The 25701-nt window shown below is 55.3% G+C and overlaps 2 protein-coding genes and 2 non-coding genes across 12 annotated transcripts; 2 read left to right on the top strand and 2 right to left on the bottom strand.

Moving 5' to 3' along the window:
• Window positions 1-254: 254 nt before the first annotated feature.
• On the top strand, window positions 255-11900 carry Agpat2 (1-acylglycerol-3-phosphate O-acyltransferase 2). 6 transcript variants are annotated; one of them, XM_039105202.2, is made up of 7 exons: window positions 255-459; window positions 811-935; window positions 7661-7794; window positions 8479-8654; window positions 8764-8859; window positions 10204-10276; window positions 11222-11900. In XM_039105202.2, exons 1-7 carry the CDS (start codon window positions 442-444, stop codon window positions 11395-11397), a joined length of 798 nt encoding a protein of 265 aa, XP_038961130.1. In that variant the 5' UTR covers window positions 255-441; the 3' UTR covers window positions 11398-11900. The 6 variants fall into 6 exon arrangements, with proteins under 6 accessions (XP_038961130.1, XP_038961135.1, NP_001101291.1 ...); XM_039105207.2 differs by lacking the exon at window positions 811-935 and having other exon boundaries at window positions 331-459; NM_001107821.3 differs by lacking the exon at window positions 255-459 and having other exon boundaries at window positions 667-935.
• Egfl7 (EGF-like-domain, multiple 7) lies at window positions 11858-24343 on the bottom strand. 4 transcript variants are annotated; one of them, NR_174164.1, is made up of 10 exons: window positions 21075-21193; window positions 19404-19566; window positions 15927-16051; window positions 15647-15763; window positions 14555-14682; window positions 14280-14452; window positions 13963-14127; window positions 13341-13405; window positions 12609-12771; window positions 11858-12492 (listed from the first exon to the last, which is right to left on the bottom strand). NR_174164.1 is itself a non-coding variant. In XM_039104248.2 (10 exons), exons 3-10 carry the CDS (start codon window positions 16016-16018, stop codon window positions 12470-12472), a joined length of 849 nt encoding a protein of 282 aa, XP_038960176.1. In that variant the 5' UTR covers window positions 16019-16051; window positions 19404-19566; window positions 23931-24343; the 3' UTR covers window positions 11858-12469. The 4 variants fall into 4 exon arrangements, 3 of the variants coding, with proteins under 3 accessions (XP_038960176.1, NP_001386116.1, NP_001386117.1); XM_039104248.2 differs by lacking the exon at window positions 21075-21193 and adding an exon at window positions 23931-24343 and having other exon boundaries at window positions 14280-14375; NM_001399187.1 differs by having other exon boundaries at window positions 14280-14375.
• On the top strand, window positions 13557-13674 carry Mir126a (microRNA 126a). The gene has a single exon (NR_037353.1). It is a non-coding gene; the product is annotated as a microRNA 126a (primary transcript).
• Window positions 13578-13650, bottom strand: Mir126b (microRNA 126b). The gene has a single exon (NR_031871.1). It is a non-coding gene; the product is annotated as a microRNA 126b (primary transcript).
• Window positions 24344-25701: the final 1358 nt, after the last annotated feature.

The following is a 25701-nucleotide window of genomic DNA, read 5'->3' as shown; positions in this document are numbered from 1 at the left end:
CACTGAGCATCAACTACAAGAGGCCCTGCTAGACTGCGGGCTGAGCTGAGCGCATGGGAACACAATCGCCTGATCCACACTGCTGGTCGAGCACCAGAAGGTCCCCGGGGACACCCCTACTCCCACTCCAAAACTCTTGACTATTCCTTCTGCCTTCCCCTAGCTCATTGCATCATGGGGGGTGGGGCTTCAGTCTCCCTGCTCAAGGGAACCTAAAGGGCGCAAGCCACCAACGAGGTGGCCTAGCCAGGTCACCATTAGTCACTCAGTAGCCGGTCAATGGTCCTTTGTGTGGTGACAAGACTAGCATAATGGGCACATCTTAGGCCGGTTGTACGCCCTTGAGGAGCTGCGGTGCCCGGCTAAGGACTCCTGGCCTTGGGCCGCGGTGCAGGGGCGTGGGAGACAGCGCCAGAGCCCAGGCCACCTGGCTGCTCAGAGATGGGAGCCGCGGGACGAGTGAGGGAACCTCAATGTCCGGCCGCAAGGGGCAGGGTGGCAGGGCGGGACGGGGCGGAGAGGGAGACACCCGGAGGTCCGCGGGAGGCGGGGTCCGCGCCCAGGACGCGGCGGGGCGGAGCGGGGCGCGGTGCCCCCCGGCAGGGCTAGGCCCGGAGGGGCGGGGCGGGAACGGGGCGGGACGGCCGCACCTAGCTCTGGGCTTCCAGCCCGGCCCGCCCTCTACCCTCGGCGCTCCTCAAAAGGGGCGCGGGCGGCGGACAGCGGCGCCGTCGGGGCTGGGGTGCGGCCGCCATGGACCCGTGGCCGTGGCTGACGGCGGCGCTGCTGCTGCTGTTGCTGCTTGTGCAGCTGAACCGCACAGCCAGGTTCTACGTCAAGGTCGGTCTCTACTGCGTGCTCTGCCTGTCCTTCTCCGCCGCGGCCTCGATCGTCTGCCTGCTGCGCCACGGCGGCCGCACCGTGGATAACATGAGGCAAGGGGGCCGGACGCCGGGATGGGCGCGCGCTTCCGCTTTCCTAACTTCTGAGCTCCTCGCGTTCTTTCCTTCCTGCCCCGCCCGCCCCGCTGTCCCCACGGTCCGGAGCCTCGGACGACGCGGCTTCCCGTCCCGGGTCCCTAGAAGCGCGCGTCACAATGTGCACGGCAGTAGGGCTCGGACCTCCGGCGCCCCCTGCGCGCAGTGGAGTGTCCGGTTTGCGCGCGCCGCTAGCTTTAGGAGAGGGAGGGGGCCGGACGAAGGTGAGACAGGCCGGATCCCGCTTTCACCAACAGGGAAACCGAGGCCTAGCCAGGCTTCCGGTTCGTGCTCCCACCTCTCCGCCGGTTAGAAGACACCTGTGCCCAGGTGTAGCCACAGGTTCTCCTGGTCCTTAACTTCCTCTTCTGGGGGTGGGAGTTGAGCTGTCTTTGGGACTAGCTTACTAGCAAAGAAGGAAGGAGGCTCTGGCCAGGATCCTCCTCTGTCCATCTCCCAAAGCAAGGAAGTTTAGTGGACAAGCAGAAGGTAGGGGGATCAGGCTAGGTTGTTCTGCAATGGGGGCTGCCCGAGAAAAAGGCCTCCTGTCCTTTCTCCCTGTCCACACTCCCAGGAGACTGCTGGAGACTGTTGCTACATTTCTCTCTGCCCCGTTTGGACTGTTGAGCTGGTGGGTTTTGCAATGTCCTGGCCTTGACCTTGGCTGGGTGTTTCGGACCTTGTGGCCCCTGAAGCCCCACCTCCCCTGCAGTAGTTACAGGGACTGACCGTGAATGATGGTTTCCTGACTCTTTGCTGTATCTGTCGTCTTTGGATTTAGGGTGCTGTCCTGACCAGCCATATTTTGTAGATCATTCCTCATTTCTTAGGTGCTTATAGTGACCTGTCCCCTCCATCCACTGTCCCTGGGAGCAGACTCCAGGAACAGGCAGGCAGGGGAGAGCCCTGCACAGAAGACAGGGGTACCCTAGCTATGTACTTTTCAGGATGCACAGGACAGGGTGGGGAGACCTGCTCCCCACCTTCCCACCATGGCTGTCTTAGGGTCCCTGTCTTAAATCCTCATAAGGCGATGAGTTGAGATAGGAACAGCAGGGCCCTTGGAGCATTGTGAGCACGACATCCCCCAGGGGTGACCGTAGAGGGGGATGAGTGGGAGAGAAAGGGATGGGGGTGTCTTAAGAGATGGAGGCTTGCTCAGTCCACACAGGGACCCATCCCCATCTCGTGCCTCCCTGGGCTAAGCCAGCCTAGTTTGGGTTGCAGATGCTACTCTGCCTGGCAACAGATGGTACAGAAAAGGTTCAGAAAAGCAATTTGAGGAAGCCTTGGGGGCCGAGCGAATTTGGGGGAAAGAAGGAGGTGAAAGCCCAAGCTTGCCCAGCCAGAACCCCAGGAGGCAATTCTGTAATGAATTCTATTGTCATCCTGCAGTGCTGCTCAGATGTGATGCTGCCCATGGGTGCCGCATACAGACACTTCTAAGGCACAGCTTCTCGAGACCTAATACAGTGTGGCCCTTTAATACAGTTCCTCATGTTGTGATCACCACCACCACCACCATAAAATTATCGATATGTCATAACTGTAATGTTTTGAATCATAAATGTCTGATATGCAAGTTATCTGAAATTCTACCCCTGAGAAAGGGTCATTTGACCCCTAAAGGTTGAGAACTGCTGCACTAAGGGCTGTGGTTATAACCTTATTGTTTTGTTTTGTTGTTTATTTTTCTAGACAGGGTTTAGGGAAAACCCTGTGTAGTCCTGGCTGTCCTGGAATTCACTCTGTAGACCAGGCTGGCCTCAAATTCAGAGATCCACCTGCCTCTACCTCTCAAGTGCTGTTATTAATTTGAGGGCACTATACATCCGTAAGCCAGATCCCGGGCTCTTGGAAGGGCAACCCTGGGCTGCACCTGGTTTCATTTGATTTAGAGTTCTGAGATAACAAGGAACAGCATTAGGAACACAGAGACAATTCAGACATGGCTTAAGGGCTAAAACTAAGGAAGGGCTATGCATGCGGAACCCTTCCCTGTGTGCAGACCAGTCTTGGGTGGCAGGAGGCAGAGGCCTTGGTTATACCATGTGACAAGGGGTAAAGCCCAGGGAGGCTGTATAGAATTTTGCTCAGCTGCAAAGTTGGGTCACCTTAACAAGAGCAATTTAGCCATCACACACACACACACACACACACACACACACACACAGAGAGACAGAGAGAGACAGAGAGAGACAGAGAGAGACAGAGAGAGAGACTGAGATCATGAGACCATGACCTCAGTAAAACAAGAAGAGGCTTCTCTTCCCAACTCCAAGTTCTAGTGGTGCATCTTGTAACTACACTGTATCTTTTCCAAGCATCTGTGGAGGGTGAGTGTTGGGTGGGGGACAATGGATACCTCGCACCTGCAGGAACTAGTCTTAGTTTTTAGGCTGAACTTTAGCTTTGAGCCCTGACCAAGCCCCTAACAGCCACAGCAAGGCTGGCCCCTTCCCTGCTGCCTAGGTCTGGCATAAGCCATAAGAGTCAGCATCTTGCTGGCAAGTGCTGGCCATTTGCAGGTTAGCAGAAACAGAATTATATACAGCATTACTAACGTGAACCTGATTCAGTGGTGGCAGTCTTGACCTTTTGACAACAATGAAACCTATCTCTGCTCCCTTTGGGTAATGAGTCAGCCCCCATCCCTCCATCCTCCTCCCCCTCCCCCTCCCTCCCTCCCCCTGGCACTGACTACCTTCATTCTCTTGGGTGTTTGCTGAGACTAGAAGCCCTATCCTAGCCCCAACCTCCTGCCCCTATCTTGTTCTTCACTCCTGAACCACTTGTCAGAAAACTGCCCTGCCAAGTGGCCCCAGTAGGATCTCCCATCCTCTAGGCTAGACCCATCAGTGGCTCCCCTACCTGCCATTCTCCAGCAAGGTAGCCCTAGTTGGCCCATGAAGTTCCCATTTTTATCTAGCAAGTCTCCACCCATCAAACTCAAGCCCAGACGTCAGGGCAGTGACCTTCCACAAGGACTACTGAGCCTGTGGTATAGGCCCTGATCTTGAACTGCTTCTCAGCTGCCTGGGGCAGGCATGGGAGGGGCCCCAGCAGGTTAGAGGGCCCCTTTCCTGGAGTTATTCTTGTTCTAGCTCTGCCCGTGTCCCAATCAATAGGCTACAGGTCCGCAGAGTGGTGTTACTACATCGGCCAGCCCCGTGCAAGGTGATTCTTGGCATCCTTCCCCTTGCACAAGGTGACAGAAACATGGAGGCCAGGTCATAGATGGAATGCATTGATCCAGACTGAATTACAGGCTGTCCGATCAAAGCAGCTCAGGAGTCCTCCAGAGCAACCAGGCTGGGCACTCATTATCCCCAGTCTCTTAGCTTCTGATGGTTTTGACTCAGCCCCTACTGAGGAACACTAGAGGTGCAGCCAGGCCCAGCTGGGAGTGAGGACCAGAGGATGTGGCATCTCGTCTTAGGTGCAGAGCTTGGGAGGACCTAGATCCTTTAGGGGAGAGGATAAGGTGGCCAGGACTAGACTGGGTTGGCAGCTCATACTAGGAATGACACATCCCTTCAGGGGAGTCACTTGCTGGGTGGGGCGAGGGTGCCAAACCAACAAAGCAGGCAGACAAGACAGAGGATGGACTGCTGGAACCCAACAGACATTGTTGACAGCATAGGAAACCCCGGTCCTGCCCCAGGGCGCCCTCTGACCATACACCTCGCCTCGGCTAGAAACAGTGTTAGGAGGTGGACTTGGGTCCACTTGGCTTCCTCAGTCCTGGGACAGGTCACTAACCTTGCTGACCTGAATTTGTGCAGCCTTTGAAGAGTGGGTATAAGGACTATCTAGCCCCTGTGTGTAAGCAGAATTCAATGAAAGGCCTGAAGTCCTCGGCATGGTACCTGATGGTGTCTTTCCCATCAAACAGAGAGGATAGAATGGGGAGGATTCCTACTTAGACTTCTGCTGTCTGTCAGCTACATAACCTCTGTAGAGCTTAGCTGACACCTTCCTCTGGGAAAAACTTGTTTATTGATCAATTGAGGGATGGAATCCAGGGCCTTATGCCGTCTGATCCAGTTTTCTACCACTGAGCCACCCTCCCAGCCCATAATGTTGTCTGTTTTGTCTCACACATTGTTGTAGCTCAATATTGTATGAAGCCCTGGGTCCCATCACCCTAATCCACCCCCAGAACTGGAAAGACAGACAGACAGAGGACATATATATACACACATGCCACTACTAGCAGTGGGCACAGTCTGGATGTAGCTGGAAACTCTTCCCTTTGCAGCAAGACATGGGAATATGAGTTCGTAGCGACAACTACAGGTTGACTGACCTCTTTTTTTTTTTTTTTTTTTTGGTTCTTTTTTCGGGGCTGGGGACCGAACCCAGGGCCTTGCGCTTCCTAGGTAAGCGCTCTACCACTGAGCTAAATCCCCAGCCCCGTTGACTGACCTCCTTATCCAAGATACTCACGGGGAAGATAGCTCAGCTGGTAGATTACTTGCCTATCATACTTGAAGTCACCATTGCATAAAGCCAAGGTCTAGTGTGCATTCCTGTAAGCCCAGAATTAGCACTGTAGAGGCAAGAGGGGCAGGAGTTCAAGGTCATCCTTCCCTACTTAGTAAAACTAGGCTATGCCAGACCCTAATTTTTAAAAGTGGGTTGGGGGATGGGCGTGGAGAAAGCATGGAAATGAAATTGTTTAGATTTTGGATGATCTGAGGTTTAGAAGACGATTTACACACATTGCTAATGAGGTTTCTTGGACTTGACCTCTTTTTTTTTTTTTTAAAGATTGATTTATTTATTATATGTGAGTACACTGTAGCTGTCTTCAGACACACCAGAAGAGGGCATCAGATCTCTTTACAGATGGTTGTGAGCCACCATGTGGTTGCTGGGAATTGAACTCAGGACCCCTGGAAGAGCAGCCAGCGCTCTTAACCGCTGAGCCCTCTCTCCCGCCCCTCTTTTTCTTTTTAATGTGTCGAATGTGCCATGTGCATACACCCAGAAGTAACTCCTCGGAGCATCATCTGTAGTTTGGCCGCCTTTGGCTGTGGCCCTTCACGTGAGTTCAGACGTGGAGCTTCCTCATGAGCTGGTGGGTTTTGCAATGTCACCATGTGACACCATGTCTGGGAAGTCTGGGGTCTCGGAGCGCTTCAGATCCAGCCTCAAAGGGACAGCTCAGCTTCCACCCTGACTGGTGGGTGTGGCTACCAGAGACTTTGAGCTCCACCCTCAACATGCACACAGCCTCCAATAAGAGATGTGTTCTTTGCAGTGAGTCAATCATGATCCCAGTGCATTTCCTCTGCCCCGTGCTGCAGGTGTTTCCAAATTCTCAGATTGGAATCTTGATGATCCATATCTCTGTGGTGCTGCCTTAGAGAGGATTCCTGGGAATCTGGCTAGCCACCAACCTCTGCCCTCCAGACACATCTGGCTCTAACCCAGAGAGGGAGCAAGGGACTGTGTTCCAGCCCTGTTAAGTCTTTCTAGTGTGCGTCTGCCAGGATCCTTCCTACCTCTGCCTCTGCCTTTTCACAGCTGGTGAGACTGGACAGTTCTCTGTGTTGACACATTGTCTTCTTTATCTTCCCTGTCCCTTTGCACCTCCCACCCCCTCAGGGATTCCAGCAACTGTGACTTAAAGATGAGAAGCTAGGCTGGAGAGATGGCTCAGCGGTTAAGAGCACTGACTGCTCTTCCTGAGGTCCTGAGTTCAATTCCCAGCAACCACATGGTGGCTCACAACCATCTGTAATGGGATCTGGTGCCCTCTTCTGGTGTGTCTGAAGACAGTGACACTGTACTCACACAGAATAAATCTTTAAAAAAAAAAAAAAGGAGGAACTGGGGGCGGGGGAGCAGTGGCCACCCTCTAGGGGCTGGGGTCTGCCCACCTGCCTTTGCAGTAATGAGCATGTCTGACCCCAAGACAAGATGGCTGGAACTAGCGGAGGCTGACGGGCCTGAGGAGAGGTGCCAGGTTTCAGCCCCAGGGAAGCAATGACTAGTGTCATCATCCGGATTAGCATTTTTCTCTCTCCAAGATTCAGTTTCTTCGGCAGGGAGGGTTGCTCTTCCACTGCTGGGTTCTCGATGGGGCAAGCCTTGCAGGAAGCAAGTATGGGGACACAGAGCAGCGAGAGTTTCCTGGGGCTGGGACAGGTGGGGTCAGGGGTTATCAGGACATCATATTAGTTTGGAGAGAGAAAGTTCTGTGGACAGACAGTGGCGGCCGCCGTCTAACCCTGGAGCCTTCACATACTGAGTACATGAAAGTGGTTGAAATGGATGCTTTTTAATGGCATGTGGATTTTAAAGTAGCTGAGAAGAACCAGTGTGAACCTGCTGCATTGTCTGAAGATAGCTATAACCCGGAGGGACCCTTTCTCGCAGGACTGCGGGGCCCCATGGCATGTAGAATGGAATGTGTCAGGGTCCACTTCCCTTGCTCTGTCACAGTCAAAGCAGGAGATAGGCCACCTCTGCCCTATACACAATGCCTATGACAGTCTCTCTTCAGTGACTGGGGCTGAGTAGAGAACAGGTCAGGTACCCTTGTGAGTAGGGAGCAGGGCTAATTTATCCTAGGACTCTGCCTGCCCAACGTCCTTCCTGTCCTGTGCTTCTCCCCAGCTTGCCCTCCCTTCGCTATAAAAGCTCATTTTGGTTATTGATATCTCTGCCCTCAGCATCATCAGCTGGTTTGTTCGGTCCTTCAAGTACGTGTATGGCCTTCGCTTTGAGGTCAGCGGACAGAAGAAACTGGAGGTGGACGGTCCCTGTGTCATCATTTCTAATCACCAGAGCATCCTAGACATGATGGGTAGGCTGCCACCAAGGCTTGGCCACAGAGACGGCGATCCATTTCAGCCTGGGCCCCGGTGGGCTGGGGTCTCTGTCTGGGGCTGGTGCAGGACAAGACTTCCCTCAAGCTGGCAGTAAGAGCAACCAGCTGTGCCAGACACGAGGCCTGTACCACTCAGGCTGCTCCTCGTGAGGAAAGGCCAGGCCAGCAACAGGGGCCTTGACAGGGCCACCAGCTCCTCGCCCAGGGAATGTCTCCCCAGGGCTCTGAAGCTGTTCTCTCCTTCCCTCACCCCACCTTCCCTCTCCCTGAACCCTGCCTCTATGTTTTGTCTGTGACTCCGCTCTTTCTTACATCCTCCCCTGTCTCTGTCTCCTCTTCTCTCTCTCTTGTGTGTCTATCTCCATCTCTTGTCTCTGCCTCTCCACCTCTCTGTGTCCTCTCTCTCTCTCTCTCTCTCTCTCTCTCTCTCTCTCTCTCTCTCTGTCCATTCATTCCTGGGTCTCCCTCTCTTGTCTCTTTCTGGTCTCTGCTTCCTTTGCCTCTCCTTTGCCTACTTATCCATCTGTGTCTGCCTCTCATTCTCCCTCTCTCCATTTCTCCTTTGCTCTAGTCCTCTGTCATCATCTCTGTTTTCACATCTGTCTCCTATGTCTCTCTCCTGTTTCCACCTCTCACTGTTTCTCTCACTGTTTCTCACAGGTCTCATGGAAATACTCCCTAAGCGCTGTGTGCAGATTGCCAAGCGTGAGCTAATGTTCACAGGACCCGTGGGCCTCATCATGTACCTAGGGGGTGTCTATTTCATCAACCGCCAGCAAGCCAAAACTGCCATGTCCTTGATGGCCGACCTAGGCGACCTCATGGTCAAGGAGAACGTGAGTATAGGCACAGTACAGCCTGCAGGGGACAGTACAGCTCTCCGGGGTAGTCCTGTGGGCTGTGGGCTGTGGGCAGCCTAGGCAGCCTTTTCCTTTTTACTGGCAGCTCAAAGTGTGGATTTACCCAGAGGGTACACGCAACGACAATGGAGACCTGTTGCCCTTTAAAAAAGGTGCCTTCTACTTGGCCATCCAGGCCCAGGTAGGCCAGGCTCTGCCCTCCTGGGGTGGGAGGCTGGGACATGGGTCAGGGTGGTTTAAGGTTGAAGATGATATCCTAGCTAGACCGGGGACTGCTGGCCTTCAGGGACCTCCCCCACCCTGTTAGGAAAGGGCCTCCCCACCAGCTCAGCCCCTGCCACTTGGACAGGTTGGTGACCATTGGCAGCTCTAAGAGCTTGATCGCCAGTCTCCCCTCACCCTAGCTGCCCAGGTAGGTTCATCCAGGCGTTCCTGAAAAGCGGAGTGGGTGGTTTACTCAGCACCCTGGGGCAGGCCTGCCTACAAAGCCCCGATGCCCCAGGCCCTGGTTTTTGACCTTAGTGAGGCTGAGGAGCAGGCATAGGCTGGTGGCAAACCCAGTTCTGAGCAGCACACATGACCTCTGTCCTGGACTTTGGACTTCCCTTGCCCCTTAGCCTCTGGTAGGGAATGTTAGCGTCCCTGAGCGTCCGTCTGCCACACCCCTTGTCCCTGCTGTGTGGGGAAAGTCACAACAGGCAGACAGGGGAAGGAATTTTATCCTGCTTTACTGATTGCTGCCTGGAAAACGTCAGCCCTATCAACCCCTGTGGCAGGCAGTCTCCTGGTGCCTGAGCCTACCTACACAAGGTGGCATGCACCATTTCCCTGAGGGTCCCACCGGTTCCAGGGTTTGGGAAACTCAGGCTGGAACAGGAAACTGCACTGTGACTTCTGACCACCGTGACCAGGTGGTCCTTGTGTCTGGGATTGAAGTCATGCCTTCCTTAACCTTGAGGGATTAGTATATCCTGGGGAGAGAAACTAGGGGCTGTGGTGGTGGCAGAAGAATCCAGACAGATCATTTCCTGCCCCTCCCCCAGACCCTGACTAAGGTGCAGCCTACCTACCTTCCTGCCCAGGCTCTGGCGCCCAGGTTAATTATTACCGCCAGTACTACCTGCCACCGTTGGAGTTGACCCTGGGGCCTTCCAGGAACACCAACAGTCTCTAGCCCCTCTCCCCTACTTTCCTGGGAATGAGAGACGGAAGTGGAGGGCAGAGGGGGACCCACCTCCCCAGCACTGACTGAAACCCACTCCCCCTTGGGTTTCGAGGATATTTTATGGTCATCCTCTGCTGCATAAGGAGTTGTAGGTCCAGGACAGAGGTCATGTGTGAGCTCAGTCAGGGCTGGGGCGAGCAGTGTGACAAGCAAGTACTAGCCCAGGGGGCTTCCTAGAGGAGGTGGTGTGGGGAACAGGATGAGTCTGTGAGACTCCAGGCCACCTGAGGGAGGCGAGGCGTAAGGGTACTTAGCAAAGTGCTTGTAGTATTATCCTTCAGGATGCATCCCTGTCCACAGGTACCCATCATCCCTGTGGTGTACTCCTCCTTTTCCTCCTTCTACAATGTTAAGACGAAGCTCTTCACCTCAGGTGAGCCGTCAAGCACACACAGGGCCTCACAAGCCTCCCTGCCATGCTCCCTCTCTGTAATTTACTCATGAGTCAGGCTTTTATGTATCCCAGGCTGACCTACAACTCCTTATGTAGCAGAGGATGACCCTGACTCCTGCTTCTACTTCCCCAGGGCTAGGATTGATGATGGCTGTGCCTAGTTTATGTGGTGCTGGGTTTCATGCATGGGAGACAGGCACTCCCCCAACTGAGCTACAATCCCACCCCTCATGGGTCCTTTCTAATTCAGCAGTACTTGGGCCTCTACTAGCAGCGTTCCCACTTCTGGTGAATGAATGAATGAATGAATGAGTGAGTGAGTGAGTGAGTGAGTGAGTGAGTGAGTGAGTGAATGAATGAGTCTGGGACAACCATTCCATCATCTCATTGCTCTTTCTAAACGGGTTTTTCAGTTTTTCAGTTGAAAACAGGTTCTAAACAGTCGAGGCTGGACAACAGAAGTAGGGACCTACAGTGGCCCCTGCTGGTGAGGAGTGGGAATGCTAAGCTGTCTAGGCTCCCCTACAGATGGGGCAGCTCCCAAGTGCAGCCTCTGCCTCTTCCACTGGGGAGCACTGGCATCCACACGTGTAGGAGTCAGGGTAGAGTCAGAGCAGTGGGACGAGCCAGGCTCTGTCTCCAGCATTTGAGCCCCAAGTGCCCAGCACCAAGGAGGACAGAGGGAGCAAGTGTGACAGGGGACGATTAGGGGGTCACTGAGTCCAGTTTTGGGGGCAGAGATACGTACTTATAGGGAGTAGCTTCAGGGGAAGGTACAGTTGCTAAAAGTTACTGGCCGCACATGCTGCCCCGGTGTCAAGCATGTGTGCCTTGCCCAGGAGTTGAGGAGAAGCCAGGTGAGTAGAGGTGATGGACAGCACTGTGGGGCTGCTAAGCCCCTGACATCCACTGCTTCCTCCCCAGGAACGATCAGGGTACAAGTGCTGGATGCTGTCCCTACCAATGGCCTTACGGATGCTGATGTCACCAAACTTGTGGACACTTGCTACCAGTCCATGAGAGCCACCTTTCTACAGATTTCTGAGATTCCCCAAGAGAACTCTACCATTAAGGAGTCTGGGGTCTTGCCAGCCCAGTAGCCCAGGCTACAGGACCAGGGGAGCTGGGGGAAGACCAATGGGAAGCAGAGGCTGAAGAGTGGACAGAAGGCCGCAGCCTCCCACTTACCAAGCATCATCATAGCCTGCTCCCGTGCTGGCCTGGCTCTCCCTGGGGCCTGGAATCAGGAAGCCCCTTCTGGCATAGGCCTTAAACCCAGGACCCTATGTAATTTCCCATCTCGAGCCTGTGCCTCCAGAATCCAGCAAGAGGGCTGACCCACAAGACCACGAGGCACCTAGGAATGGGCAACGCATTACCCAAGGCCCACCCCATCATGCAGGACAAACATTCAGGAACCAGGCAGTGGCCTGTATCAGGCCATCATGAAGAGGAGGAACTTGGTCTTCCAGTCTCAAGGAAGCCGGTTCACATAGCACCAGAGGGCAGAGCCTGCCACCCCCACCGTCTGACGGCCTCAGTCACAAATCACTGCTGTACTTTGGTTCTTTTTTTTATAAATGAACTCAGAAGTGCCTAGAGACCAGAGGGTGGTAAGAGTTCTTCCCAAGTCCCCATCCAGGGATGAAGGGTGGGAAAGATGGTGTGTGAATCGATCCCTGGGGCTGCGGTGTCTGAGCTCCCTCCTCCCTAACTGCCTGCAGGTGAGCTGTGATCAGCCAGCATTGCTTTGCTCAGTGAATGCAGGGTCCACAGAACTGAAGGGTGTGCAGACCACGGGCTTGGCAGCATCAGCATAGGCTGAAGAGAGCCTCAGGACTGCCCACTGCAGCTCCTACATGGCAGTAGTACAGTGTGTACACAGTCCGACTCACCCAGTGACAGCAGCTCAAGTCCCAGCTTTAATATGACAAAGGTGGAGACAGCCCCCACCTCACTTCTTAGGCAGGGAGATCTTATTCCTTTCCCGGAAGCCTCACTTAAGAGCCACACAAGACCCCCCTCCCCATGCCCAGGGCCTAGGAACCTCCTAAGAGAGAGGGATAAACAAGCAGGGCCTTCTGCTCACAGGCACCACCGGACAGCACTTGAACTCAGGCTAGAAGGGACGTAGGGGTAACAGCTCAATCCAACATGGGCACTGAGAAGCCATCACAGGTCTTTTTTGCAAGAGCCTAGGGAAGGAGAGGAAAGAGGGTATAAACTTTCAGATCTGCCCATCCCAGTGGTGGTGCCGTCCACCCAGCCCTGGTATCCCCCTAATGGGTTCCTTAGGATCTGGGGGACTCACAGGACCCCAGCTGTTCCTCCAGGAAGGAGACCTGCTCGCTCAGTGAGTCAATCCGGTCCAGCTGCTGGAAGGAGTGGGCCAGCAGGCTGCCAGGATCTTGCAGCCCATGCTCCGGGGACCGAGAGGCCAGGCTGTGCAGTGGGGCCAGCACCAGCTGCAGTTTCTGTTTGAAAGGAAGGTTGCAAAAAGCCTAGTGACCTCTTTGACCTCTGTTCCCTGGGAACGTAAGGAAGACTAGTAAGGGCATGTGTGAGAAGTAAGGCTTCTTTCTACTGGGCTGTAGCAGCAGGGCCCTGCTTGCAATAGAGGGACCCCAGCGTCTAGTAGACACAGGTGATTAACAGATCCACAATCTAGCTACAAAGACCTGGGACCCCAGAGATGAACTAGGAGAGTCTTGGGGTCTGTGGCTTGAGACTTACCAGAGTCCTTGTATAGCAATCTAAGTGGGCCCTAGACTAAGGAATCCCATACAGTGCTACCTAGCACAGTAAGAAAGCCAGCATCCGGGGTTGGGGATTTAGCTCAGTAGTAGAGCACTTGACTAGCAAGCGCAAGGCCCTGGGTTCAGTCCCCAGCTCCGAAAAAAAAGAAAAGAAAATGGAAAAAAAAAAACCAGCATCCTTACGACCTTTTCCCCATAAAACTCCCAGCCCCCCATGATTTGGAACCACAGCTCCAGAGACTGGGGACTGGGGACACCAGCAAGACCCACTCCCAGCCAAGCCTCACCTGTTCTAATACATCAACCCGGGCCTGCAGCTTGTACACCTCCTCTCTCACCACGCTGTCCACTCCTGGGGGCAGATCCAGGCGCTAGTCAGAGAGGGGGATTTCCTGTCCCACAGAGGCCTGAGTCCTCGGCCACAGCTGTGGAAGCAGAGTCTGGAGATGCAAAGCCTCTCTGGCCACCCTGAGTGCCAACAATGGTCCTTACCCAGGTCCGATGCACTCCCGGTGCTGCGCTGTTGACCACGCATTATTACTCACGGTACGAGTTTGAAGTGTCACAGCGCGTACCAAAAGTAATAATGTGCTGTCACCGGCAAAGACACGGCTCCAGGCTGCCAGAGTCAGGGTGGGGCTCTTTTTTCATTCAGTTGGTCGAGGTGAGGCTCCCAGCTATGCCTTCCGCCCCACAATACCTTCCGGAAACCTCTTCAGGGGAAAGCAGCCCCTCCCACCCAGGTGAGGAACCTCCCCCCACCAGTCCAGGATATCTGGAATCAGCCCTCAGCATAGTGCTGGCCTCCACCCAGGGCTAGCTGCCCTCTGTAGCTTCCATGCTCAGCTCAACCACACAACAGTGCTCACTATCCAGGCCAGTCACCGCAGGTCGGAAAGACAAGTTTACCTGGCGTGGGACTTGGTGCCACCGGGGAGGGCCCCTCCTTAGGCAGGCAGAGCACCCCATCTGCAGATGGGCTCTGCCCCTCCCAACACTGGCACCAGTAACTTCCCACAGTATTGACACAGCGCTGGGGACACCTGGCCTCTCCTGTACTGCATTCATCAACATCTGTAAGAAACGAAGGTGTCACTCTACAGAAGCCAAGGTCCTGACCACAGAGCCCTGTTCAGATCCACCTATCGGTGAGAACCTGCTTCAGCCGGCAGTAACCTAGGATACACAAGACACCAAGAAGACCCTTCAAGAAGAGTGAGGCTTACCTATCTGGCAAGTATCTCCCTGCCATCCCACAGGGCAGCGGCAGCGGCCTGGGCGGATGCAACTCCCTTCATTCCCACACGGTGGCTGGCATATTGCTGTGGGTAGGAGAGGCCTGTCTGTCACCCATTCAGGGGAGTTCCCAGAACCCTGCGGCATCCAGGGAAGGGTTGCCCTGCAGCAAGGATGCATGGCTTGAGGGGTAGAAGGCAGCAGGGATACTGCTGGGCAGTGGGAAGTGAAGTTCATATCAGGCACAGTGCACACTGCCCCTTACCTGCTCCACAAGCTCCAGGGAGCCCGTTGGTCCTCTTCCAACCAGGGCAGCAGGCATAGCGAGGCCTGCTGGGAGTCAGCCCCGGGCTATGGCGATAGGCAATCCGGTAGGCAGTCCGGTAGATGGTTCTGTGGTGCGTAAGTATAGTTCAGAGAAGTCCAATGTGGAGTGACCCTAGCCAAGCCTTCCTTGGAAAGCATGCACCCTGCCTATATCATCTGTTTGAGGATACCTGGCCAGCATCACTACTCCCAGGGGCTCAGAGGTTCCTTTCCCCAGCTCACTTGGCTCACCAGGCCTCTGTGTGCCACTTGATCCATCAAGTTTCCTATGACTTGGCCTACGACACACAGACCCAGGAAGTACAGCAGGGCTGCCCCCCCCCCTTACAATGGTCACTTCAGAGCCGGCTGGAGCCTGGCTTTCCTTCTCTGGACTCTGGGCCCTTGGTGCTTAAGCTGCTCTCTTGACTCTAGCACTCCTCTAACTTTGGGGGTTCAGGAGCCTCTGAAATCTGGCATTTTGAGCCTGGGAGGGAGCTCATGCACCTAGGCCTTTTTCAGGTACTTTGTAGGCAGGGAGGAGACTGAACTCCCCACATCAGAACAAGGACTTGGCTGTGTCCTGAGGCCAAGGGAGTGCCCGGAATGTCCTGTTAGCCCGATGAGACACCTGAAGGTCCGAATGGGATCTGCCTAGGACCATTATGGGGAGTGGGGTTCCTGATGGGGCTCCAGAATAGGATCAGGATGACAAGGACTTGGGGAGGGTAAGCACTGTCCCTGTGAATACAGACTTTGTAGCTGTCACTGTGGGAAGGAAGAAGTAACCACTGAAAGTGGAGGGGAAAGTGTGCTGAGAAAAGCCTGTCCATATGGGATGTGCCCTTGGAGGTGACATCCTCTCAGGGCAATCCTGGGTGGATTACACATCCTTGGGTACCGGCCTCCAAAACTGAGAGGCCACCTTGATCCCTGATCTCAAGGATGCCTCGCTGCTCTGGCCTCAGGTCCCCAGCTCAGGGTGAGGCAGGCTCTGGGCCCCAGAGATTATTCCCGTTTGGAAATGGCGGTATAAGGAGTAGGCACTCACCGGTAGGTGCTACAGGCTCTGTGTCCATCACAAGTGGTGAGGTAAGGCTGGTATACACGCTGCACAAAGGTCTCTGAGATGGAGCCTCCGGAAACCCCCACGGTACACACTCTACGGCTACAGGGAATGGGGTCAGCTTGGAATGGTCTAGAGCCAGGACTCTTCCAGCCCAGGTATGTAGAAACATGGGGATTCTCTCCAAGTATTGGGGCATGCTGTGGGCAGAGCTAAGGGCCTCTGGTCATGACCCTAGTACCCCAAGGCCCAAGCCCTTCCTCACCTGGGTCTGTAGACATGCTCAGTAGTACCACCTGCTGCCAGTACTAGAAACCACGCTACAAGCAGCTCTCCGGACCCCCACATGGTCTGCATCTGTAAGTGGGGTAGCCTTCTTCTTTTTGTGGCCTAAGGCAAAAGGTTGGATCCTGTCAATCTCCTATGGAACCTCCTGACGCAGGCCTCCAGCAGAGTCTGTACCTTGGCCACTTCCTGGGTTCCGAGGCCATCCCTATTCCAGGGACAGCATCCAACGGCAGTGCCAGCTCTCTCCTGTCTCTGACCCATCTCTATCAGCCAAGCTGATACCTTATCAACCACAGAGAGCTAGGCCTGCTGACCAACCAGGACTCCTGGGGCAGGAAGAACCTGAATCGTGCTAGGGTCAGGGGCAAACCTTAAGGTTCTGAGTGGGGCTGGAGTGAGCCACCAAGCAGCCAGTCCTCCCTCACTGTATGCTGAGCAGGAGTGAGGGCTTTCTGGTATCTTTCTTCCACAGTCTAAAATGGAATGCTGTGCATGGAGCTGAAGCCAGCACAGCAGGAAACTTACCACCCTATGTGGCTCTTTGGGGCTTGGGGTTCTTTGCCAGATGCAAAGCCCCCAGAGCACTACAGACTTCACAATATACACATGTCAGCTACCTGTAGGTGTACACAGGCACAGCCATTGTGGGGTGTGAATATTCTGACCTGCAGGGGGATCTACAGCTCACAGGGGCATGTGAGCAAACACCCCCCAAAGCTGCAAGGGCAATGGCCCTAATGTGCTTGCCCCTGGGACATAACGGACCCTCCCCACAACATGCCTTTGGAGCCCATCTCCAGCCCTCCTCTGGCTATGTATGTGTCGAGAGGCAGGAAGACCAGTGAGGAATTCAACCAACCCCAGCCCTGATATAAGGTCTGTGAACTTGCTGAAGTGGCTGGGTCAGACCTGAGCAAAGGGGAGGGGCAGCTGTCTCTCTCCTGCGGGGGTGGGGGTGGGGGGCTGACGGGACTCCACTCAAGGCTCTTCTCAGTGCTTCCTAAAGGGGCAGCTCCCCTCACCGGCTCCACCAGCACAACCCTACAGACTCCCTACTTGAAAGGAGGGGGCCAGGAAACGTGCCTATGAGCCTAAGCCAATCCCTTACCACGAGACTCAGTTTTCTTAACTGACACACTAGACATCACTAGGACATCAAAGCCCCCCTGCTGCCATCAGTAGTTCTGGTAGTAAACAGTGGTGACATTTACTCTAGCTGCTGGCCAAGCCCTTCTTCAAGGGAAGAGCAAGATCCTACCCACTTCTCAGAGCTACTCTGTCTACTCAGCCCTGCTCTGCAGCCCCAGATAGGAAGATGGCCAGGAGCCTCTACCTCCTATTTGTTGAAGCAAAGCAGGAGGGCAAGGGGCTCTGAGATGAGTGAGACTTAATGTGGGGAAAAGAAGACCATAGGGAAATACCTGGGCAGGGGTATATGTTGCAATCTGTCTGACCTGGATCGGAAAAGTTAACCCTGAAGGGGGGGTGAGGGGGTGGGCACCTTCAGCGGGTGAGAATTATCCTGCCGAGCAAAAACCAAGCGGTCCTCAGAATAGCCAGCATGTGGCATGGGCAAGAGGGTGTCAGAAGTCTACCATCCTTGTGTGCCTAGCCCCTGGGGCCTGCGGGGTTCCTCTCCAGATGTCATTCTCCGACAAATCTTAGTCCACAGCACCTTGGTAGAGATACGCTGTCTAGAAAGGGGACTGTGTTTTCAAGCGATAGAAGCGATTTTTAAAAAGTCACGTTTTGCCAAAGAACAGAAGAGGCCAGAGCAGCACTGGATTGGAAGTTTGTTTCCTTTAGTGTTCAGCCACTGGGTGCCCTCTGCCAGGCATCAGGCATAGGCTGTGGTGTGGCCTGCAGGTTGACAAGTAATCTTGAATCCTCAAGTATCACCATGGGCCCTAACAGCCATCTCTCCTCCCCACCTACGACTCAACAGCCCTGTGCCGGGTGGGGGGTGGGGGCTGGAGTAGGGGGCTGGAGTAGGGGGCTGGGTCGGCAGAGGAGTGACCTGGGTCCCTTTGGTACAGAAGTGTCTGGACATCAGCGCCCAGAGATTGGTGTGGAGAGACCAGACAGGCGACCAGATTCGGTGGGGGCGCCCTCTCCATGGCCTGGGTGTCCCTCCCTGGCTCCATAGCGGCAGGGGTAGTGTGTGGCAACCCCCATCCCCGACCCAGGACGACTGGACTGAGCTATGCTGTGGGGCGCTGTGACCAAGTGGAGGTTGGATAGCCAGGATGGGTAAGGGGAGATCCTTACGGGCGGCCGGCAGGGGTCGCCATTTCTCAAGGCCGCTGGGCTCATTTGACCGGCCGCTGCAGGACCTGGGTTGGGGCGTGGGGTCCATGCGCGGCCCAGCCGCGGCCCCCGCGCGTTCACCTCTCGGGCCCCTGCGATCGTTCGGAGTCGCCTGAGTGGCCGCCCCCGAGCTCGGCACCCGACAGTTCGGGTCACCCCGGCCCCGCCCTGACTGCCTCCATACCCTTGCCCCCCGGCGCCCCAGCTACCTCCGCACTCACCGCGCGGTCCGGGGCGCGCACGCGCCGCTACCGCCGCCGCCGCCACGCTGTGAGGGACCGGAGTACCGCCCCGCCCCACCCTCGGCCCCGCCCCACCTGGTGGCTGCGCTGGAGCCCTACCCCCGCCCCACGGGCTCCCCGATCAGTCTATCCCCATTTCGTGGATGGGAAAACTGAGTCTCTGCAGCAGCAGTTCCCGAATGTTATAGCAAGTAAGCCAGACCCGGGTGGTCTGGATACAATCCAACCTCTGAGTGCTGCCGTGTGAGCCCCCTTCGTGCATCCTGACTGTCCCCAGCCCTGCAGAGTGATCACATGGCTACTGGGGACGTAGGACTAAACATGTTATGAGTCAGGAAGCCAGGAATGGCCCCCACAAGAAGTTGGCTAACTCTCGAGCTTCCTGACTGATGACTTGCTCCCGAATGGTATTAAAAGACTACAACTAGATGCCGGACAAGATGACGTCAAACTGGTCCTGCAGCCATGCAAAAGGTTGGCATCGCCACGAAACTAGACCGGGATCGCTGGGCAGAGTACAGATGAGATCGAGGTGTGACCACAATCTTTCTTGGCAGCCATAGCTTTTACTGGGGAGACCTGCCAGGGCTCTGTCCTGACACCCCTTGGCCACTCTCACTGGTATCACTGCGTTGTTTGAGACAGTCAGGACCACCCCTCCCCTGGTGCTTCTATGAGCTGACAGCCCTGCACTCCCAGACTTCTAGATTGGTCATCTTTTCCTCTCTCCCAGTCTCCATTTCTGAATTAGTTCTGCAACTCTGCTGCTTCTGTAATTTTCCCAGCTCTTTGGGTGCCTAAGCCTGTCAACATCTCCAACCCTAGCCGCATCTTGGTTAACACATGCGTGCTCCCTGCAAGGCAGGACTCCAGGCTGCTACGCAGGAGGTTTACTGAGGACTCACCTGTGGTCCGGCCTCTAGTCATCCCCAGGGTACTGGTGGCAGCTGTTCTTGTGGGTGAGCGGAACGGCCAGCGCCTTGCTGCTGCTGCTGCTGCTGCTCCTGCTGCTGCTGCTGCTGCTGCTGCTGCTGCTGCTGCTGCTGCTGCTGCTGCTGCTGTTGGAGGCTGTGGGTCAGAGATGGAATATGAGTTGGGGCCTTGCTTTCTCTCATGTCCAGGGCTGGGAAGAAACCTGGAGTCCAGGCTTCCATATGGCTATGATATTTTAACCTGCTGTCCTCCTGCAGACCCCCTGTAACCCCATCATGCCCCAGTTTGATTTAGCCTTCAGGATCTGCTTGCTGAAGCAGCCACTGACAAGAACAACTACAGGCTAGCCTAGCTACTCCTACTCTTGACTCCCCACCTTCCCACCATCTGACAAATGTGACCTCTGCCTCCACCCCTGAGCTCTAATGATAGGTAGGAACCCTGCTGAGTAGAACTGCTGCCCCCTCCCCTCACGAAGCTGAGCACAGTGTAAAGAACCCGTACACTAACAGGAAAGCCTAGCAGCTCTGACACACCTTGTTTGTGAGCAGAAGCTGAAAGGAAGGAAGGGTTCCTGAACGATGCCTCCTCTTTCCAGTGGCTCCCGCCCACCACTAGAGATCCTCCTGGCAAAAGGGCCTGTGGCATTGTTGTGAATGGGTTCCTGGCTCTCCTGGCCCTCTAAGGCCAGGCAAGGCATCATCGTTCAGTCTCAACACTAAAGAGCTGTGTCTGAGAGGGAGGCACAGGGCACAGCTCTTGCTCCTTATCCCACTTTGGTTCCTGGAGCTGTGGTCACTTGAACCTTTGGCCAATCATTCCCTCTCTCCTGTCTGTTGGGCAGAAGGCAACTCAGGTAGCTTTTTACTGGTCCCCTCTGCCTTCACCCAACCAGAGTCTAGTCTAGAAAAGGTGTACTTCCCAGAGGCGCTACTGACTAGGGGCGGCAGGGGGTGGGGGTGCGTGTCAAGAAGCCCCACTGTGGTTTGGGGCCTGAAACAGGGAGAATAGGGAGTAGGAGAACAAGAGGTTTCGCTAGAAGACAAGATAGGCTGACAAGATCACCCAGATAACCCCACTGCACCCCATGAAGCTGTCCCTAAGCCTAAAGCCCACAAGAGATGGGCTCATCCTAGTCCCATTTTCTGTGCCCCTGGATGGGATACGCATGGCCCACCCACGTTACAAACGTGACTTCAGGGTTCCCACTCTAGGGGCTGATTGCCTGGCCGGCACCCCCATTGCCCAGAAATACTTCCTTGACCCCAGCCCTGTCTTAGCATAATGAAGGACATAGCCCCGATCAGAGGGTCCTGCTGGGCTGAGCTCTGGTGGCTACCCAGGGGATCCTCCAAAGAGGAAAAGAGTGGGGCGGGAGGTAGGCTGGGTGCTAAGTCGCTCTCGGCTTCTCCCTTCAGAGATTGGTTCTATGTTGCTGGGCATCCAGGGGTAAGGGGTGGAATCCAGGCTCAGCCACCCAGAGCAAGTGCCGGGCCACAGGTCCTAAGTTCTCCTCTGCTAGATAGGGATGGCTAAAGCGAGAACAGCATACCTCCCAGTGGAGCAGACCCATCTGTTTCAGTTCTGGGGTGCTCAAGACCCCCGTCCACCCACTTACTACCCTGCAGTGCCGTCCTGCATACCTGATGCCGCCCAGGCCTAGCCAAGGCCGCCTCCATGAACCAACCATGAATGCAACCTGCCCTTCAAGGGAGCGTCTGCTTGAGGTCTGCATGCCTCTCCTGTCAGCCGAAGCCTTCCTCATGGCCTGCACGACAGCTTGCTAGTGCACAGAGGCTCCTCCCGGGCGAAGAAGGGTGGCTTTTTATGCTCCATCCCGTGTAAATCAGGATTGGGATGGGCCCTTCCCGCCGGACTTCCTGTGTGTGTTCTCTGCTGATAACGGGGATCCGTCAGTGAACAAACAGGAGGCCAAGGGCTGAGGGGGTCATTAAGGGAGGGGGGCTGACCAAACTGTGGAGGGGGTTGCTGTTCCCCTGGGACTCCAGGGTCTAGCCCCGGAGCAGTCAGAGACCCCACCTATGTTCAGGGGCAACCTATCTGGTAACAGTATGAAACGGAGTGTGTGACCAGGACCTTCCTGTTCCACAGAGATGGTGGGACACATTCATGTGGGTGACAGAAGTAGCCTTCTGCTTCTTTGGGACACAGGATCTTGGACCTTCCCTAAATGTGTGTGACACAGGCATCTGAAAGCAAAAGCCTGACCCACTGGAGCCGTGACCAGGGAGGAGCGTTGGTGGCCTGCCGTTGGATGGGAGCTAGGGGTGGGCAAGACAGGCCACATGGTCTGAGAATAGCTTATTCCGTGGGTCCAAAGGCCCAGGGCTGGGACAAACACCAGCTCAGACTCTCCTAGATCCCAGGCTGTTCCTTCGAAGGCAGCTGCCCAGGCTGCCAGAGAGCCACCTGACTCTAGAGTGTGCAGATGGAGTGAAAGCCTGCAGGCTCCGTTGGCACAAGTGCTCTGGGATGAGTACCCCTAAGATCCGGAAGCAAAGAGTGCTCCTAAGCTCTCCTCCCCTCCCTTATCCTCCTAGCAGGCTGTGGGAAGGAGAAGGTCAGTGGCAAAAGCAGAGCTCTAATTCCCTGGGGTCCCAGCTCCCAATGGTGGAGGATTCAGGCCAGGCACACAGACCCCATGGAAAGAAGGGTATGGGGGGAATAAAGTGCCAAGGATTGGGCCGCTGCCGAGAACATGGCCAGACCTTTGTAACCGAGGGCACCTAGAGCAAACCTTTCTACCCCAGGCTGTCCTTGCAGTATCAGACTTGCATTGGCTCAGCCTGCCTGATGATGCTTCGGGTACCTTGTTTCTGTGCCCTGCCTCTCTCCCACCCCACCCAGCCGGACAGCTTGGGCTAGGATGGGGGTGGGGCAGCCTGGGAGCTTCCTGCTGAGTTGGAGGTACTGCCCCAACCGACCGACCAACCGTTGCCTCCATCCTCAGCATCCTCCTCCCCACCCCCGACATGCTTTATCGTTCAACCTGTGTGCTGAGAACAGGGCTCCAGCCAATGAAGATACTGCACTTCGTGTCCCAGAGCTCAGTTTCCCCGATTGTCCCAGGGGGTGCTCTTTTTCAATAGAGCCGCAAGGGTTGAAGGGGTTCGTGGCGTTCAAATGTTGGTCTGAGGGTCTAAAGGTAGTTCTTAAGCTTCCTTGTCCTATATGTACCTGATAGGTGTCAGCCCCTTTCCCACCTCCTCTTTCAGTCACACACACTAGCTACGCCCTCAGCCCTCCATTGGCTTGTTCTGCTTGACCTCTGCTTCCACCCAAGGGCTTATCCTGTCTAGGAGGGCTGGCGTATCCCACCAGAGTCAGGCAGGCTATGCCCACCGTCCTAGAGACGCCCCCGTATCATGTCACCTGGGCCTGCCCCTCTCTGTCCTAGCTCCTATATTAAGCCACCAGCCTTTCCCTTCATCCACAAAAGGGCCAGCAAACATCGAGCTGGCTAAATCCAGATTCCATTTACATACTGAAAGGGAAACTGAGGCTCGAAGAGGGAAGGGACTTGACCAGCTGAGCAGAGGTAAGATAGGTGAGCTCAGGAGTAGAGCCCTCTTCCTCAGGGAATTCAAATCGTGAGGCCCGGCTGTGCCAGCAATGGCGGAGGGTTGCAGAGTCGTGGTCTAAGCTCCTTGTGGTGCTTAGTGCATAGGGAAACTGCCCAACTTACAAATGTGGAGGGAGGACTCCAAACCAGAGCCCCCTAGGTCTGCCTGTAGAGGCTGGTGAAGGTCCACAAGCCAGTGTGGATAGTTTTGCTAGTCAGTTGCCTGAGTGTATGCATTGATCCTCTGACTATTCTGCCTTTCCCTGCCCCAACCTGGCCAGACTGAGATGTACCCAAGACAAGAGAGCCTTGGTTCAGAGCCTCAGAATGCCATCTCAAGCCATCATGGAACCTGACTCACTGGCATCCCTTAATCCCAGAGACAGATACAGAGGGCAGGCTGGAGTCTCACCTTACACCGGGCGTGTCAGGGACAGAAGAAGGAGGGGTTCCAAGGGGAGGAGGCACTGATTGTCAGCCCCTGGAGCCATAGATGGAGCTGTGGTCTAGGGAGGTGCTCAGGGACTCTCCTCCCTACTCCTGAAGTGTCTACTCCTTCAGGCCTCTCTTCACTGGTGGAACTTGCTTCCTGTCGTTGTACCTCGGAAGGAGCCAGGGCCACTTCCTCCTCAGGCAGTCATCACCCATTCCCACTAGGACATCCCATATACCCTCCATTTCCCACAGCTCCTTCAGATTGGAGACCAGATGGGCATGACCCATATCTGGGCCTAACGCTCTGGACCAAGAGCCCTACACTGATTAAAGTGGCACTAAAGTCAGGAACCTCTGCAATAGGAAACTAAAGTTCTTCACTCCACACTGTGCCTCAGTTTCCACATATATCTCAACTACAACTACCTTCTAGCCTGTCAGTGCTCTGAGGTCGCTGGTTAAAGGAACACAGTTGCCTTACCTTCCCACAGGGAACAGGGACAGGGGGTGGACAGAAGCCTCCCTGGTCTCCCAGGACTCTCCTTGAACCCTTCACCACTGAACTTCTGGCCTCTGCAGCTCCAGGAGAGGGAAGACCCAGGTCCCAGCAGAGACCTGCATAGGCATCTTGAATAGTGGGAGGCTGAGGGGCAGCAGGCCCAGGCGTCTGAGCCAGCTGCACCTCAGGAAGGAAAGACTAGCACAGTGCACAGCAGAGAAATGGGCTTCCTGTTTATCTCCCAGCTTGGTGGTTGGCCTAGGGACAGGATGGCTCTGTCAGCCAAGGCTGGGCCCAACTTCCCATCGTAGGATGCGCCTGGCCGAATGGCCAATCCTCATTGAGGGCTCTAAAGGACATGACCAAGCAAGGTGCTGTGTGAACTGATAGGTAATTCACCACGGAGTCGAACCACGGAAGGGGGGCTTCTGTAGAGAGATGGGGTCTATGGCATGAGCTGAATTCCATTGCCCCTCCCCTCACTGTTCTCTCTCTCCAGTAGGCATCACAAGTTATGGCTGTCTAGTGCATCCAGCTGCCAGGGAGACGGCCTTTCTCAGAAGCTCACAGAAATGAGCCAGGCATAAGCAGTGGAGGTTGCTGGGGATACGTGGCCCCACTTCCCCACCGTGCTCTTCCTGGGGACCACCATACATCCCTGCTGACCCTTGCTGTGTGCTCCACTTGGTTTGTAAGCCAGAGGTCAGAAGTATGCATGACCAGAGTGTCCCGTGGCTGTGAGGTGTCCGTAACCTCTCCTCCTCTCCCCAAAAGCTTTCCCTGCCACTGTCTCCATCCCACAAGCCACCAAGGCCCTCCTGGACCTCAGTCCCTTCCCAGCATGCTTGTGTCTCAGGAAGCTTCACAGAGATGATGTGAGAGTGTGCCTGCCTCTAAAGCTTCTCTCCGCATTCAGGACAAAGTCCCATGGGTTACATACCTGGGTCCTTCCCCACCCTCCAAGAAGCAGGAAAAGGACAGGGGAACCTTGGGGGAACAGAAGAAGTTCAGGACATGTCCAGACAAAATAAAAGCCCCACCTGACTGGTGGCCACTTGGCACTATAGGGTATTAGTGATACAGAGACTGCAAACACAGCCCTGTTCCCAGAGACTCAGGCTGGAGACAGAGCCTCACCGGTGCAGCCCAGGTTGCCCACTATCCTGACCACTACAGGCCCATGGTATGTGGTAAGAGCCGCAGGTGTGGCTGTCACTTGTGGCTGCTGCGTCTCTCCACCTCAGGTCATGCTATAGTCCACCACGGGAGCATAGCCCAACGTTTACCCATAAGCGCTGCTGCACTCTATGGGGTGACCTCTTAGAACTCCGGACGCTCCCAGGCCTGAACACATGCATTCTTTGTAGCGAGGCATCTTTGAGGGCTTCCTGACCCCAGGAAAGGCAGGCGGCCTGATTCCCTTCACACCCTCGCAGGCAGCCTGTGTTCTGCTGTCATTTTAACTGCTCTGCTGAATGCACTGTGGCATTGCACGTTACTGCCTTATCGGAGTCAGGACTTGAGCAACGGAATTCTACCCTAGGGAAAGATTGATTTCCTAAGCGGATTCCCTGGCTCCTAACTCTGTGCTGGGGGCCCTGGAGGAGCTGGCCAGAGTCTGGAACCCTTGGCAGAAGCTTCATAAGGGGCTCAAGAGAGGAGAGAGGTGTCATGGACTGGGAAAAGGTGGGGAATGTCTCTGAGTAGCTTCTTTCTGGGATCTAGGTTCCTCCTACCCCAATTTGCTGAGCTC

Source organism: Rattus norvegicus, chromosome 3, assembly GCF_036323735.1.
Source record: "Rattus norvegicus strain BN/NHsdMcwi chromosome 3, GRCr8, whole genome shotgun sequence".
Lineage (NCBI taxonomy): Eukaryota > Metazoa > Chordata > Mammalia > Rodentia > Muridae > Rattus > Rattus norvegicus.
Note: the sequence above shows the minus strand (reverse complement) of the source record. Positions and strands in the feature narration are given on the sequence as shown.

Bases quoted from the DNA above. Each gene is read 5' to 3' on its own strand.
- Agpat2 (NM_001107821.3), top strand. From the start codon at position 754: ATGGACCCGTGGCCGTGGCTGACGGCGGCGCTGCTGCTGCTGTTGCTG. The intron at 936-7,660 runs GCAAGGGGGCCG...CTCTGCCCTCAG, and splicing joins CGCACCGTGGATAACATGAG to CATCATCAGCTGGTTTGTTC. The intron at 8,860-10,203 runs GTAGGCCAGGCT...CCCTGTCCACAG, and splicing joins ACTTGGCCATCCAGGCCCAG to GTACCCATCATCCCTGTGGT.
- Egfl7 (XM_039104248.2), bottom strand. From the start codon at position 16,018: ATGCAGACCATGTGGGGGTCCGGAGAGCTGCTTGTAGCGTGGTTTCTA. The intron at 14,683-15,646 runs GTGAGTGCCTAC...TACGCACCACAG, and splicing joins AGAGCCTGTAGCACCTACCG to AACCATCTACCGGACTGCCT. The intron at 12,772-13,340 runs GTGAGGCTTGGC...CCTTTCAAACAG, and splicing joins GGGTTGATGTATTAGAACAG to AAACTGCAGCTGGTGCTGGC.